The sequence below is a fragment of the Montipora foliosa genome, chromosome 6 (genome assembly GCF_036669935.1).
Source record: "Montipora foliosa isolate CH-2021 chromosome 6, ASM3666993v2, whole genome shotgun sequence".
Classification (NCBI taxonomy): Eukaryota; Metazoa; Cnidaria; class Anthozoa; order Scleractinia; family Acroporidae; genus Montipora; species Montipora foliosa.
The window spans coordinates 11,252,626-11,267,625 of record NC_090874.1 but is presented as its reverse complement, the minus strand read 5'-3'; the positions used below and the strand labels follow the sequence as shown (position 1 = coordinate 11,267,625).

General features: G+C 42.8%; 1 protein-coding gene across 1 annotated transcript in view; it reads right to left on the bottom strand.

Moving 5' to 3' along the window:
• Positions 1-15,000, bottom strand: part of LOC138006672 (protein RRP5 homolog) — a 56,323-nt gene that overhangs the window by 16,781 nt on the left and 24,542 nt on the right. Inside the window, exons 20-31 of the mRNA XM_068853140.1 lie at positions 14,682-14,777; positions 14,286-14,354; positions 12,958-13,123; positions 10,815-10,867; positions 9,697-9,778; positions 5,565-5,707; positions 5,354-5,464; positions 2,825-2,991; positions 2,541-2,640; positions 1,786-1,868; positions 1,332-1,394; positions 422-539 (exon numbers count right to left, since the gene is read on the bottom strand). Of these exons, the coding sequence (XP_068709241.1) occupies positions 422-539; positions 1,332-1,394; positions 1,786-1,868; positions 2,541-2,640; positions 2,825-2,991; positions 5,354-5,464; positions 5,565-5,707; positions 9,697-9,778; positions 10,815-10,867; positions 12,958-13,123; positions 14,286-14,354; positions 14,682-14,777 (1,251 nt within the window). The remainder of the gene's footprint in view (positions 1-421; positions 540-1,331; positions 1,395-1,785; positions 1,869-2,540; positions 2,641-2,824; positions 2,992-5,353; positions 5,465-5,564; positions 5,708-9,696; positions 9,779-10,814; positions 10,868-12,957; positions 13,124-14,285; positions 14,355-14,681; positions 14,778-15,000) is intronic.

Here is a 15,000-nt window from a genome sequence, read left to right as displayed (position 1 = left end):
AACGGTCTCCTTAAATGTGGAAACGCGAAGAGCATTTCTTGAAAGCCTGTGTGAGCTTGCTTCTAGCTCCCAAAAATCTAAGGCCTCTTCTCACGCGGCATATAGCCGCATTTTTTTCTCTTTTACGAAACGGTCTACTGACCGGCCGAGTGAATAAGACATAAGACTACTAGTGGGATACCTTGTTCGGGAAAGCGAGTTTCTATGACGGTATTAAAAACGGTATGGACACAAGAAAAAACGAGGCGAACTGACAGTCCCTTAAAGCACTCCATCGGTAATTAGCCTGCCCCCAACCCCCCCCCCCCCTCCCCCTCTCTCCCTCTCTCTCTGCGATAGGAGTGATTGCCATCAGCCTGAGCAACTTCTTTTATCCATTCCTCATTCCGTTTTGCGTGTTTCGAAGAAGAATGAAACTTACCTCCTTCACAAAACCATTAACTTCGTCCCCAACTTTGTAATCAGTAAGTTTTTTGTCATATTCAAACTCTTCTGTGTCTTCTGTACCCTGCTCTTCAATGTTGCTTGCCGACAGGTCACTTTAAAATGGAGCAACAGAAAATAAGACAAGTGCATTTCAGTCAGAGTAAAGAAATAAGAGAAAATTGCGTTTAAAATTTCGTGGGTAGTCAATCGTTCAGAAACTAAGGTAAAACGTTAGGCCGCGAGGATGCTGCACGGGAGAAAAACTGTAGAGTGGGAGGACAAGGAAAAGCTGAGGAGAGGGGAGGGAAAGGGAGCTGTTCTCCGCTGACCCGCGCAATAGCCCATTTCCGAGTTGCTGCATGCCTCAGTTTCAAAGCGAGTCCTGGTGCACAACCATTCAAATGGAAATTAGTTGCGTATTCTTATGCAAATCAAACTCATTTCCCTTACAATAGTTGAGCACCAAGACTCACTTCGAAACCGACACAAACAGCAACTCGGAAATGGCCCATTAGACCAACTCAAAAACACTCAGTTTATTACGCAACAAATTCAGGGGAATCCCGGCTCTTCTACGGCGAAACAAACGAAAAACGCTTGAATAGCAAGCTGTTAATGAGAAGCCTTGCAATGTATAGATTGTGATTGCAAATGCAGGAAGAGAGAATCTCGGCCAACGTTCCATATAGGGAAATCTCTTTTTACGCAAGACTACCGTTTTCTAATCAGTCAACCGAGAATTAAAGTACTGATTATTGAAAGTGCATTGCATAATGAGATATCTCTGAAATTTTGAACCCGATAGTAATATACCAGATAATCTCTGAGCAATGATGCCTTGAAAATTCCTCCCTTTACCGGTCACAGGAAAACACACCTTAAAAACATTTAAAATTACTAAATACCTTGGTTTCATCGTCAGCTCCGCAACTACTTTTTTGAAGTTTCTGTGCGAAATTGGTAGATACCTATACACGTGTCGAGAAAAGGAAATAAGCCTACGTAGGCTAAGGTGCACACTTTTAGTACCGAGCTTCATTAAACAATTCTCAAAGATTACAATTAAGAATAATACAAAGAGAAATTAAAAACGGATGAAAACAAAGCCCAAATAGAAATAAATCATTTTAAAAAAACGCGATTGAAACAACACTTCCCCATTATAATTCCGAGCATAAATCTCGAGAATTTTAGCCAATCACAGTGCGTGTACTATCTGAGAGATAAATGTCTTTCAAAAATAGTCTTCACGTTCACATCCTCTCGTTTAATAGAGTTCGAAAAATGATAATCGATCCAAGTAATCCCTCTGCATTTGGTTTTATGTAAATCGATTGAAAACCAAAGACGACAACATACTTGCGTGTCTTGTAGTCCCGAAAGGCAAGAACTTTCACTTGAACCTTGTCACCCCTGCGGAAGCCCTTCAACGGTGATTCTCCCTAAGATGTAATGGATCAACAAAGGGACGACATCACTGTAGTGCTGGATAAGCAAAGAAATTTAGTATTGTATTGCCGATCTATTTGATTAGAACCTCCACCGTCGCGGGGGTCGATTGGAACCCATATGAATTTTCCGTTCTGAGCACGCGCACTTTGAAAAACGTCGGCCTCCAAACCATCTGCGCATGCTCAGTACGGAAAACTCGTGCTCGTAGTCGTCGTCGTTCTCCAATCTAAAGGTCACTATTAAATTAAAGGACTCAATGAAAGAAATGTATTTCGAATCCTGTACAAGCCGCCTCAATTTTTCAGGTGTCTATAAAGTAACAACCGCTTAAATTACCCAGTTAAGAGCTGCGATGACTTCAATCCTTAGTCCAAAAAAGAGCTGAAATCAAACAACCTTGGCAAAAAGCAAATTTCAGCTTGACGTTTGCTGTTTGCCGTAAGCGCGAATACATGACGAGAACACTCTCTCTTGGTGTTGAATGATATGGAACATATTTGAACTGCGGTCTTGCTAGTGATGACCGATAATTTAAGCTCCGAGATTTCGTTGATATCTAGCCCGCAAAGCATGACGCTCGCACCAGAGGCAACAGGCCAAAGGAATCAGGTGTACACCTTTGGAGCAAAGTGTCACGAACACTCCAACGATTTCACGCTTACCTCTGTCAGTTCATCACAGACGCGGGAGACATGCACTCGTCCGTGAAGTTTCCTTCCAATCAAATTTACGTTCATTTGAAGGTCCTTGACTGATTTCACCCTAGAAAATAAAACTGTGCGGTTAGGACCGGTTTACAGTCACGGCATACGTTAGAATCTTTTAGGACAAAAGATGCTAACAGAGTTTGTGTATGTTTCTTGAGAATCTGTTTGCGTCGTATTTGTGAGCAAGCATTCAAGGAATAGTTGACTAGTCATTCCTTGCTAAATTTGTTCTAACTTACTGTGCTGTAGTTATGAGTCCAGGTGCAGTCTTCTCCTTTTCAAAGCGTTCAATCAGTGCCACCAACGGCAAAACGCTGCCGTCCTTATTGCCTGGACTTTGCACAACGGCATTGTATTGCCGTCCCACGGCAAATCGCTTGGATGCATCACTGATGTCATTCAAATGCTGAAAACATCAAACAAGTGGTCACGTTAATAGGCCAGTTTCGTATTCCAACGGTTGGATTTGATTGAGCATGAAATGGAGGCTAATGCAGGGAAATCTTTTCGCATGCAAATCATTTCCCCCGCATTAGCCTCCATTTCATGAGAGATCCAGTCTAACCGTGAGAATACGAAACTGCCCTATTCCGCCGATTGAAAAGTTAGTGACCGACTTTTTCATGAGAAATTGTACGTTTTGCTGGGGATACAATTTCTCAACTGTCAAGACAAAAAGACAGACACAGACTGACGAAGAGATCGAAATTGAACATCGAAAGAAGGGGTCGCAGAACGTGCATTGATTCAGGAACCTGATCATGTAAAAAACCTTTGCCATGAGCAAGACGTCTGGCATTTCATTTTCGGTACCGGAGTGTCGACATCAACAAGCCCATGACTGGGCAATGCTGATAAAAAAATTTATTTGTTACGACAATAAAGTCATTATTCTCTACTTGCACAAATCCCATAATACACCTCTTTTACCCCCCCCCCCCCCCCCCCCCCCGCCCACTCCCCCCGCTCAAAAAAAATTGCATTGGCATTGTTTTCGATTCGCTCTTGGGACATCTTCATGTCCCAGGAGAAATGGCAAACAATGAATATGCAAAATTTCGGGGGCTAAAATAGGTGTATTATGGGATTTGTGCAAATAGAGAATTATTTCTTTCATTCGTCAAACGATCCAAACATAATATCTATTTTTTTTTTGTAGGGAGGGACAGAAACGCGGATCTCTCCCTCGATTTTCAAAACTGAGGGAGGTTCTCTTTGCATAAATTCGTCCTTGTGCTTGCGCTCCTTGCTAAATACGGAGTTTAAGATCTACGACGCGACGGTAACGAAAACGTCATTTAAAACTGCAATTTCAGGTTTATTAATTTTTTTCGTCATTATGTCGGTTTGTCCAACTTCTAAAAACTAGCGCAACTTTCCAGGAACTGAATTAGGAGGTGCGGTGATGAAGCTACGACAGAAAATTCAAATTCGCTGCCTTGTGTTCACGTTCTTCTTAAAGGTAATGTTACACGAGCCGATTTTTAACGCCGATTCTTAATCCATGTTACACGAGACAGCTTTTAACGCAACTTTGTTGCGGCAACGGTATGTTACACGAGACGATTTTTAACGCAACATTGCTCGCAACACTTGAACCCAGGCTCCTGCTCGACAAATATGGCGGACAATGAGTTAAGAAGACGGCGGCTGAAAATCATTCAGGTTCTGTTGTTAGTGGACGATTTGGAAGATGAAAAAGGAAGAAATCGGGAACGAATTATTTGGACGAGAAGTTGGATTAGACGGAGGGAGGAAAGAGTGGCATATCATCAGTTAATAAGAGAGTTAGCTCTTGACGATGTTGCGTTAAAAGTCAGCGGCGGGGGTGTTACACGCACCAACACCAACAAAATTCGGGCAACAATGTTGCAGGTTTTTGAATCGCTTTCAAAAACCTGCAACACGTTGCCGCAACAAAATTTTGCGCTAAAAATCGCCCTGTGCACCCGGTTACACGAGGCAACTTTTAACGCAACAATGTTGCGTTAAAAATCGGCTCGTGTAACATCACCTTAAAAATTGAAAATTAGTCATTTTAAGGGGCTGTTTACATGGAGGTAGGAAGATCCTAGCACTAGGAAGATCCTAGAAGGCGAAACAACTTTTCGTTTGGTTTACATGCAGAAATTTCTGTCTAGGTGGAACTGGAGAATGTAAGCAAGATGACGGGCGAGAACAACAAACACGTAATTCGGATGTATTCGGATAAATTCGCATGTCTTCGACTCGCAGCGTTTTCCACATTGCAGTCGATCGATTGCTCGTTACTTTCCACTGTGTCTCTCGTTTGGGTGGTGTATCTTTGAAACAAAACTGGTCCTGAATATTGTCGGCGGTCATCAGAATCATTAGAATCGTCCTGTGGCAACGCCAGACGAAATTGTCGGCCTTTGGCAGCTGAATACCGTGAACACCCGGCCAAGTACGACCTCTTGCATGTAAACTGAATACAGAAAACATATGGCGCTAGGATGAGTCGCCTTCCAGGATCTCCCTACCTCCATGTAAACAGCCCCTAAGTCGCAGATTTGCCGAAAACGTGAAAGAAATGTACAAAAATGAAAAAATGCACGTGCAGAGCGTGCAATCTATTGTTTTTGCTCATTAAATATGCAAAATTTGTGACGTTTTCTTTGCCGTCGCGTCGTAAATCTTAAATCCCTCATATGTTTGTGCGCATCCTTTCGATCAAACACAGCATCTTCGCCTTTAAGCTTGCGCTCGTACGTGTCCATGCAAAACTATGCACGCATAACAATGCATACCAGTCGCGTTGGTGCATAAGCTAATATGTAGCTCAATTGAGGCACCATAACCACGATGTAGTCTTTTCTGATCAACTGGACAATAGCTTTAACTTCACGTCCACTTTTCAACTGGAAAATAAACCAAACAAGCAGATTTAGTCAATTCAACGTTTTCACTTTTTAGACTAACAAATCGCTTGCTTAGATTGACCTCAAAACTGCAAGTCACCTTATGCTTAGTTTTCGGCGACGATACCGCTGCTTTTTGTTGTTTCACAAACCCGGGGTTTAATGACACATGCACCATCTTCTTGTCGAGGTCCCAGTCTAATGCACAGCCGAATACAACGTCTCCAACTTCACAACTTACACCTTCATGAAAAAGATCGAAATCACAAATGAACAATTTCTTTGGAGTCTGGCCATACACCAAAGGCGTTATCCATTTACAAAAAAGTTCCGGAAATTTCGGTGGAAATTTCCATCGGGTGAAAAACGTGTTCCATTTAACTCAGGTCCGTTCGCCGCCCAGTGATTGCGATTTTACGCGCCAAAATTTAAATATGTGGCCGTGAATAGCCTGGGAGTGGTAAGACCTTTCAAAAGTTGTAAATGGAACACACATTTCCATCGGAAAGTTTCCAACGGGAAAACAGGACTACCTTTTCAAAAGTTCCGTTTATTCCGGAAATTTTCCAGTGGAACGAACCAAAAACGTGTGTTCCATTTACATCCCAACCGGAATTTCCGGAATTTCTTGGTAAATGGAAAACGCCCCAAGACTACAGCACTCTCCAATGATTACAATAGGCCATTTTACAGTTGTGTGCTCGGTGACCTGGCCTATGAATGGCTGCGAGGCTGCCGGTGACTTCGTATTGACACAGACCTAACTGCTTTAATCATGTTAATTGTGTCATTGTAATCCTAATTAGTCTACATTAACATTAGAAAGGCACAAAGGTTTGTATCAAAGCAGGGTCACTGGCAGCCTCGCTTCCATTCTTCGGCCAGGTAACTTAGCTACAACTGTAAAATGGTCTATTGCAACAAGAACAACAGCCATTACCATTATAATATACATGTATTTACTTTTTTTTATACAAAGCTATAATATTCAAATGCGCCTTAATTTAAAAACACTTCACTAACAATTCATGAGAGAGCCATCCGAAAAAACCACGGTATAAAGTCCTGAATCTCGATACATTTAAATGTCACCCTCAGACGCATACTGTATCCGATAGACCAATTCCGCAAACTCAATGTTGCACCCACTTCAGATCCTTTGGGAATAAAACATTTTCTTCCAAATATTTCCATATGAATGCTACATTATCATGCAAATGCAATACACAAAGAATCTTAATCCCGAGAGATTTGAATTGGGTACAACATTGCGTTAGCCGAATTGGTCTATTGCAGCATGACCATTCTTTAACTTGGATGAAGAATGCTCGAAGGCATTTCTCCTGGTACTTCGGTTTTCCTCCCCTCCCTCATCCAACACGACTCTCAGCTCATTAAATCTTGCAGTGGTGCTGTGCTGCAGGATCACACATGGACCGAAAGCGGATACCAAACGAACTTCATAATGCTTTCGGCCCGATCTCGTAAAGCTGTGACATTCGCAACGACGACGATGACGATGACGATGACGATGATGACGATAATGTCGACGATGATGATGATGACGATGATGACGACGATGACAACGATGACGATGACGATGACGATAATGTCGACGATGATGATAATGATGATGACGATGATGACGACGATGACGATGACGATGACGCTGATGACGACGATGATGATGACGATTACGATGACGATGATGAAATCCTGAAGTACATTAAAATGTTTAAAGTGCCCCTGTGATAAAAAAAAACCACTTCCTTTTTTCCTTCAGATTTTGAAAGTGTTTGTTTAACACCTGACTGGCAAAATTTTGAGCTTTGATTTTTATCCAAAGGCCGTTTACTTTGAGTGTAAGTTTTGGATTTCACGGTCCGCCATTACTCACGTTCAAAACTGACCGATTGGACTTCAGACGGTTGGATCCAGGGAAAAGTGACGTCAGAGGCTCAATAGCTTAAAATTTCAGCGTGTGAACGCAGCTTATTATATATGCAAAGCGTGAGTTTAAAAGTCTGAAAGCCCAAAACCTCCGTGCTGCATATTAATTCTGCGGCGTACACACGTATTGCATTCTTAAACTAGTGAGCCTTTGACGTCATTTTCTCCTCGATCCAGCTCTCTCAAGAACATAACGTTAGTAATGGCGGACCATTAAATGGGAAAACTACAGTTAAAATAAAGAGGTGTCTTTTTGAAATCAAGGCTTAAAACGTGGGTCACTTAGTGTTTTGTTAACATAGTTTTGAAATCCAAAGAAAAATATGAATTGATTTTTTGGTCACAGGGGCACTTTAAACGATTTTTCTGCCAGATTTTAAAAGAGATGGAGTTGCGGTAGGTTTAATAAATCGCGCTTTTGGCAGGGGATCATCAAGGGCAGCGTTTATCTACAAATTAGTCCTTGAGTCAACTCTTTCCCGAGTATAATTATTTTTAGAACGGCTTTTTCCAGCCAAAAAACGCGAAAAAGATTCCAGCACGATGCGAGTTTGTTGGGCCACACTGTCTCACGAGAGACATCAAAAGGACAAGAGCCGTGGCGATCCAAAACACGGTCCAAAACCGAGTTGAAATCGCCGCACAAAAGAGTAGGAATAGCAGGATCAATCAATAGAGTCAACACGGCGAACCGAAAAAGCGTCACGATCAGGATTACCTGGTCACAAGCATGCCAGATGTTTGTTGACGTCACTATAAGAGTATTTTCACTTTCAAAACATCATGGCGACAGTCGTGCCATTTAGTAGCCCACGTAAATATTTACGGTCTCCGGATCTCAAGGCAAGCGCCCTAACCACTGGGCCACACTCCCTCCAGACACATTTTCTCCCCTAAATTGAGCGTCGTTCCGACCAGTGTCATTTTTGAGGAACTACCACACCCTTGAAATATTAAAAAGGTTGAAATGGTGACGAAGTGATTACAACCACGCGAATTTATATTTTGAGATGACGTTCTTGTTTCCGTCGCCGTCCTCGTTGCTTAAGCTCCCTATGAAAGATAGAGACACCATATGATGGACTCCAGGGAAGCTTGCTTATCAGGACCAGTTCGATAGATCTTCTGTACCATACGTTGATTTTAATACCTCGCCACTTTAAACACCCGTGCACATCTCTTGTTAATTTTGTATCTATCACTTACAAAATTGGTTCACAGGGACAGCACCCACTTAGGTCCAGAGATGCAACAAATTAGTTGCACGACCAGTGTCCCTTTAAGTCTATGCCTTTGCTAGGACAACGTCCCATACTCTTTGCAACCACTTAGGGGTTAGGGTTTTCATTGGTAGGGGCTTCCACTTCTCTATCACATTTTAAAAATATTGTCAGAAAAAAAACTGTTTGGATCAGCTGCAAAGAATTTTAAAATCGCTTATTTTCACTTTCAAGTTTTCCCTGCGCTGCCATTTTGAATAACTGTGACGTGTTACGGTTGCCCTAGAGCGGTTTTCAATTGAGTGTCGAAAGTAATTATCGAATTGCTTTGGTTTTGCCTTACTTCACTCAGTGATTGGTTCAAAGTTCTCGCGCCACTTTTTCAACCAATCAGAAGTGGCACCATAACTAATCGTGGTTTGCACGTGCACATTTTCCCGCTCTTTGTGTCGGGCGCGTCTAATTACTTCGAGTTTTAATTGGTTTACTGGATTGTCTCCGTCCCCTTTGATTGGCCAAAGTAATTACTTCGGTTTTGGTTTTACGACACTCGATTAAAACTCGCTCTATTGTAAAGAGCTTTTTGATAATAGCGCAACCACCACACGTCAAAATTATTCAAGATGGCCGCGGTGGCACCAAGGTCATTTGAAAACAAAAATAAACGATTCTGCGAGCCATTTACTTCCGATGGAAAAAATTCAAACATTTGATTTGCAAACATTATGTCCTATGGTTTAACTTATTTTTGTGTTGGAGAGGAGTCATGTTATGTCTTGTCTGAGTAGTTACTATTAGGTTATTAAAGTGGATTGCCTAATTTGCACTAGTTTGATAGCTACGAAACTTCCACCACAGACAAAGCAATGTAGAAGAAGAGATTTCGAGTGTTTGTCTTGCTTGGCATTCTACGCGATATCACCCACACGGTAGTCCACCATCTTGGCCAACCTGCCGGCGGTTTTAAAAGTTTCCTAACAATTTACCTGGCGTGTAATTGTGCTCGTCAGTTAATTTACGCAAAATGAACCAAAATGAACGAAACAGTGTTTCTAAGCTCACCTGTAGCAAGTTGATGAGAAACAAGCCCTTGAACACCTTCCGCGAGCTGCAAGATGATGCCGTGAGGTTTTACGTGAATGACCTGCAAAAAACATATCTATGCTTCAACAAGGTCTAACATTTCACACTTTTATAATGTTGCGATCACCAATTAACCACTCATCCATTAAATGTGGCGGAAAGGTGGGTGACTTGTATACAAGGGCTTCCATTGCAGCTGGCCTCCCGCAAGATACAATACAATACATACTTAATTGACCGCTCCCCATAGGGGCTTTTCAGGGCCAATGAAACACAACGAAACGACAGAACAGAACAACAACAACAACAACAACAACAACTGCTAAGAATCCCAACAGGCCGGAGGCAAACCAGTTGGCTATTTACAAGTGCAGCTGGGAAGTTGAACCAGGGACTACCAGCATCAAATTCAACGAGTGGTTAGAGGGGGTCTTGAACCCGGGATCTCCGGATCTCAAGGCAAGCGCCCTAACCACTGGGCCACACTGCCTGCCAAGATGTGGTACTGTTTTGGTCAGCCTTGCCTTTGCTAAAGAAACTCTAACGGCGTGGAATTAATCAATAGACAAAACTAAGTTTAAGCTATTTAACTCTGGCGCAGTGGCTCGCTTACAACAGGTAAGTAAGAGCTACTCCAGCTGAAAACCTAAAACGAAGTTAGGATTTATTACACTGCATTATCTACATTGTGATTTCCCGTTGCTAAGCACTGCAAAGAAAGCAAGGTTAATCATGATTGTGTCAAAGCATAATCCCCAAAAAGGTAGTTTGTAAAGTGCAGGAATATCCGAATCTGTAAACTGCCGGCATTCAACAGACAAGCCTGCGCCGTCGGTTTTTAAAAACTTGTTGCTGATAAATATTTTGCGTTCTTTCTGACAATACAACACTAGAAAAGACAAGAGAGATGTCTCTTGCCCAAGAAAAACGACGTGACTCCATCCGATTCTAACGCGAGCATTACGTCACCCGACCGCAGCCACCGTCTGTCAAAAAAATTACCACGGAAATTTGACGTCTGGCGCCGAGACAAAACCGCAAATAGAACAGCTTGCTGAGCCTTGCGTGGCTCATCATTATACCAAACTTTTGGTTACCTTTGCTTCAACATCGGATCCCGGCGTCAAGGTGATAAGCCTCTTCATCTGCTCTGTGAAAAAAAACAAAAACAAAAACAAAACAAGAAGCTTTTACTTTATTTCATTTTATTTTACAGAGCTTTCTTGAAATGTACATTTTGCGCCTCGGGGAAACATTGAGATTCTCGGGAAACAAAATTAACTGTTTCCCTCGGGACCAGTCATTAAGGGAGCGTTCGATTGACCCTATTCCGGAATAAGAATACGTGGAGTGATGATTAAAAGGTATGTTTGGTGCGTTTCGAAGCAGCAAGGATAACAAAAATATGTTTAAAATAGCATTTTAGCAGATACTTGACAATTTCATGTGAATCTCTGTAAAAACGAAGGATTGCTAACTTATATTCCACGTATTCCTATTCCGGAATGCCGTCAATCGGAATTGTTGTTTTGTGGCGTTCTCGTTGACGACCCCGTCGTCCCTAGTGACAAGTTACCAAGGGAACAAGAGTGCTAGGTTCGATAGTCACTTTGCGCTATTGTAAGTATTTCTCTATTCTTCTATCTAGTTCACATTCTACAATATGGATGGAATATCCTACAACTGGATTGGTTTGCACGGTTGTGAACGAAAGACAGAGAAAAAAACGATTCATTCTTGTATGCTCAAGTTGTCGTCAAAACCTTACATTAAGGGTGCGTTCGATTGACCGTATTCCGGAATAGGAATACATGGAATACAAGTTGGAAATCCTTCGTTTTTGCGGAGATTCACATTAAAATTGTCAAACATTTGCTAAAATGCTATTTTAAACATATTTTTATCATCCTAGCCTGCGAAAGCATCCGTGTCTCCTTCGCTCTTCGCCGCTGGAACGTCCCCAGCGGCGAAGAGCGAAGGAGAAACGTACGCTTTCGCAGGCTATTATCATCCTTGCAGCTTCGAAACGCGCCAAACCTACCGCTTTAATCATCACTCCACGTATTCTTATTCCGGAATAGGGTCAATCGAACGCGCCCTAAATCACTACATGTTGTAGTGAGAGAGAGTTTCAAGCCTCTGCGCATGGGCAAACAGTTACGTCCCAATTAATTCCATTGTTATTGAAACAATCGAAAGCACTGATGCAGGAAAAGGAAACAATGCCATAAAAGTGTAATTACTTATTGGAATTACTTTTGCAATCATTTCCTTTGTGTTATGAACCTACTGCGCGCGAATAGATAACTCGAGCGATATGACAACTCGTGAGTAAAATAAAATGTTCGACCCGTACACTAAAATTCGCGGTCAAAATTAAATTTGATATTTTCTGTTTAAACCCGCAGTATCTTACACCAAATTTGGGCCTTAGTCATTCAGTGTATTTGCTGTAATACTCTCAGTGATTAATGAACATCATCTGCTTCAGTAAGAAACCGTAAAATTTACAACTCCTGGTGCCAAGGCTTGGAAGGGTGCAAAACCGTGAAACTGCCCCTTTGAAGAGTGCACGGGGTCGAAATGTTCTAAAAGCCGTGCCGCAAGTGCAGCACGTGCAAACTGTTTTCCATAAGTGATTCTTTTTCGTTTAACTTCAACCAACTGAACGAATAGTGCGCAAACTGGAATGGGAGAACTGTGTTAAAGCTATAAGTTTTAACAATTAAAATTTGCCGTCGTATGCACGCGTTTTTCCTTAGAACGTACGATTTGGTCATCCATTTTCAAATTTCGAGCAGTTTATTGTGTTGGTTCGGTATTAAACTCTGTTCCAAGCAGTTCTTGAAACAATATCATCAATGCGAAAGGAAAGAAAAGAAAGGAAAAGAAAGGAACTCTATTCAAATGTTTAGTCTCCTGGTACTGGAGCACCAATTGGGAACACTGTAAACTGAAGTCAACAAATTAACGCAAATCAAATCAAATGTTGGTTTTTGAGGAGAGAGGAAAACCGGAGTACCCGGAGAAAAACCTCTCGGTGCAGAGTAGACAACCCACAAACTCAACCCCAATGTGACGCCGGATCTGGGAATCGAACCTGGACAATATTGGCGAGTGGCGAGTGCTCTCACCACTGCGCCATCCCTGCACCCCATTGCCCCAACAATACGACCAACATTGACAAAAAGAGGTGTAAACATCCGCCCCAGCGATACACCGCTGTTGTGGATCAAGTACCTGTAGTGCTTGCCAGATGTTGAACAATCTTTGTCCTCTCTGAAAGATAATTTTCAAGCAGTTCTACACCATTTTTAGAAATCGCAACTTCATTTTTCACCGGACAGCATTCTGAAGGCTTGAGGCTTACTAAAAATCTTTTTGCTTCTCTCTTGATCTCAGTTACCTGAAAAGCAAGACGAAAAAAACGTTACAGGGTACACTTTGCAGTCAAAACCTGCCAAGACCTCTTTTCATCTTAATTTTGGCAAGCCTGTTAAAAATAGCGTGAACGTGAGCATGAGCGTGTAATTCCCCCTGTCACAGGCCTATCTACCTATACCAGATTAAAAGCCCCTACCCCACCCCACCCCAACCCCCCCCCCCCCCCGATTACAGCTCCCCGCCGGTTTTCTTGGTATCAGGGAGCTTAAGCAAGGACGACAACAATAACTGTTATTACGGTTGAGCGCACGTCTCAGCGGTGTTCCTTTCAGAGCGTGCGGAAGCGAGGCTTTCGGGCCAACATTCTGACAGCATTTGATGCGGTCGAAGAATACACCACCGTCGTCCACATTAAGTCCTTTAAGACTGACCCCTTTCACGTTGGCTGGGTCATCTACGTAAGCCGTGGTAACAGTATTATTTGCCAAGTGGCGGCCCTTAGTAACTTCTTGGCTCTGCGGGGCCCGTCTCCAGGGCCGCTGTTTTGCTTTGCGGACGGTCGTCCCTTAACTCGGCCGCGGCTGTCATCCATGGTGCAGTCTATTTTACACTCAGCGGGATATCATGGTTCTTACTCGGGTCACAGCTTCTGGATTGGTGCGGCCACTACAGCTGCGGCTCGGGGAGTTCCGGATCACCTCATCAAGACTTTAGGCCGGTGGTCGAGTGATGCCTACCAACGGTATATCCGCACACCTATTGGCATTCTGACCCAGGTGTCCAGTCAGTTGGTTTAGCAGGCAGTGAATTGACGTTGCTTTTAGCTGGAGTTGGGTGCCTCCGGTCTGGTCCCTTGGGGGGCTGTGGCTGAGTGGCCACCAGCCCCCATTGCTCCGGGTTGTCCAACCTGGAGGTCCTTTCGGCATGGCGGGCGGGGCTCGTGGCTGGGTTGCAGGTAGGACAGGCTTATGGGGTGTTCCACCGATCTGGGTTTGGGTCGTTGGTACCAGTCCCCAGATCCTTGAGCACCCAACCTCTGTTAACCTCTGTTAACCTCTGATTGGCTGAGAACGTGTCCCAAGATTTTCAATCCAACCAATCACAATTGTAATCGTAAGATTACTTCAAACAACACACTGAATAAAGCATTAAAACACACAAGGAGGAGCCGAATAAATTCAAACCTTAGCCAAAACAGTCTGTCCAGTTTGAAAATGTGATGATGGCTCCGACACAAACGTATCTGACAGAGACTAAAAATATAAAAAAAAGAAGACAAAAGTTACATTACATAACATTATAACGTATCTTTATTTACCCTCAAATTCTAGAGTAACTTACTGTAGCTAAAATGTCCGACCATTTACCCGCCACACACCCAGGAGCCTGATGCCCCACCCCTTCCTCCGTGTGAAAAGTGTGTGGGTTCTTCAACATTCGAAACGAATATGATCATCACGTTGAAGGTTTGTGAGCTGGTGTGGTGAATCCCTGATGTTGAAGGGTTCGGTGAATGACTGATGCCATTATCGTAAAAAGAATGTAACGTCACTCAATAAACGTCATACACTTAAGCTTACCGCGTTTGGAGCCAGACCGAAAACTCCTGCATAGAATTCGACGAATATTCCATAGTTCGTCAGATTTTTAACAACTCCTGGTAAAATCATCCCAACCTAGAAAAAACCAAGACGCAAATGAGTCCCGTAAACGAAAAGTCAACTGGTGAAAGAATTAGAAAGTACAAAAGTCTGCAAAAAAATTATGCCAGTTCGTGTAAGACGAAATAGAGGTGTAAGGTGCCTGATCTTCGAGGTATAGCGAAATTACGGAATATAACGCCGCCTTTCAATGGAATGTAACATCGCGCTCGTCGCCAATTTCATGGAGGGTGCATGA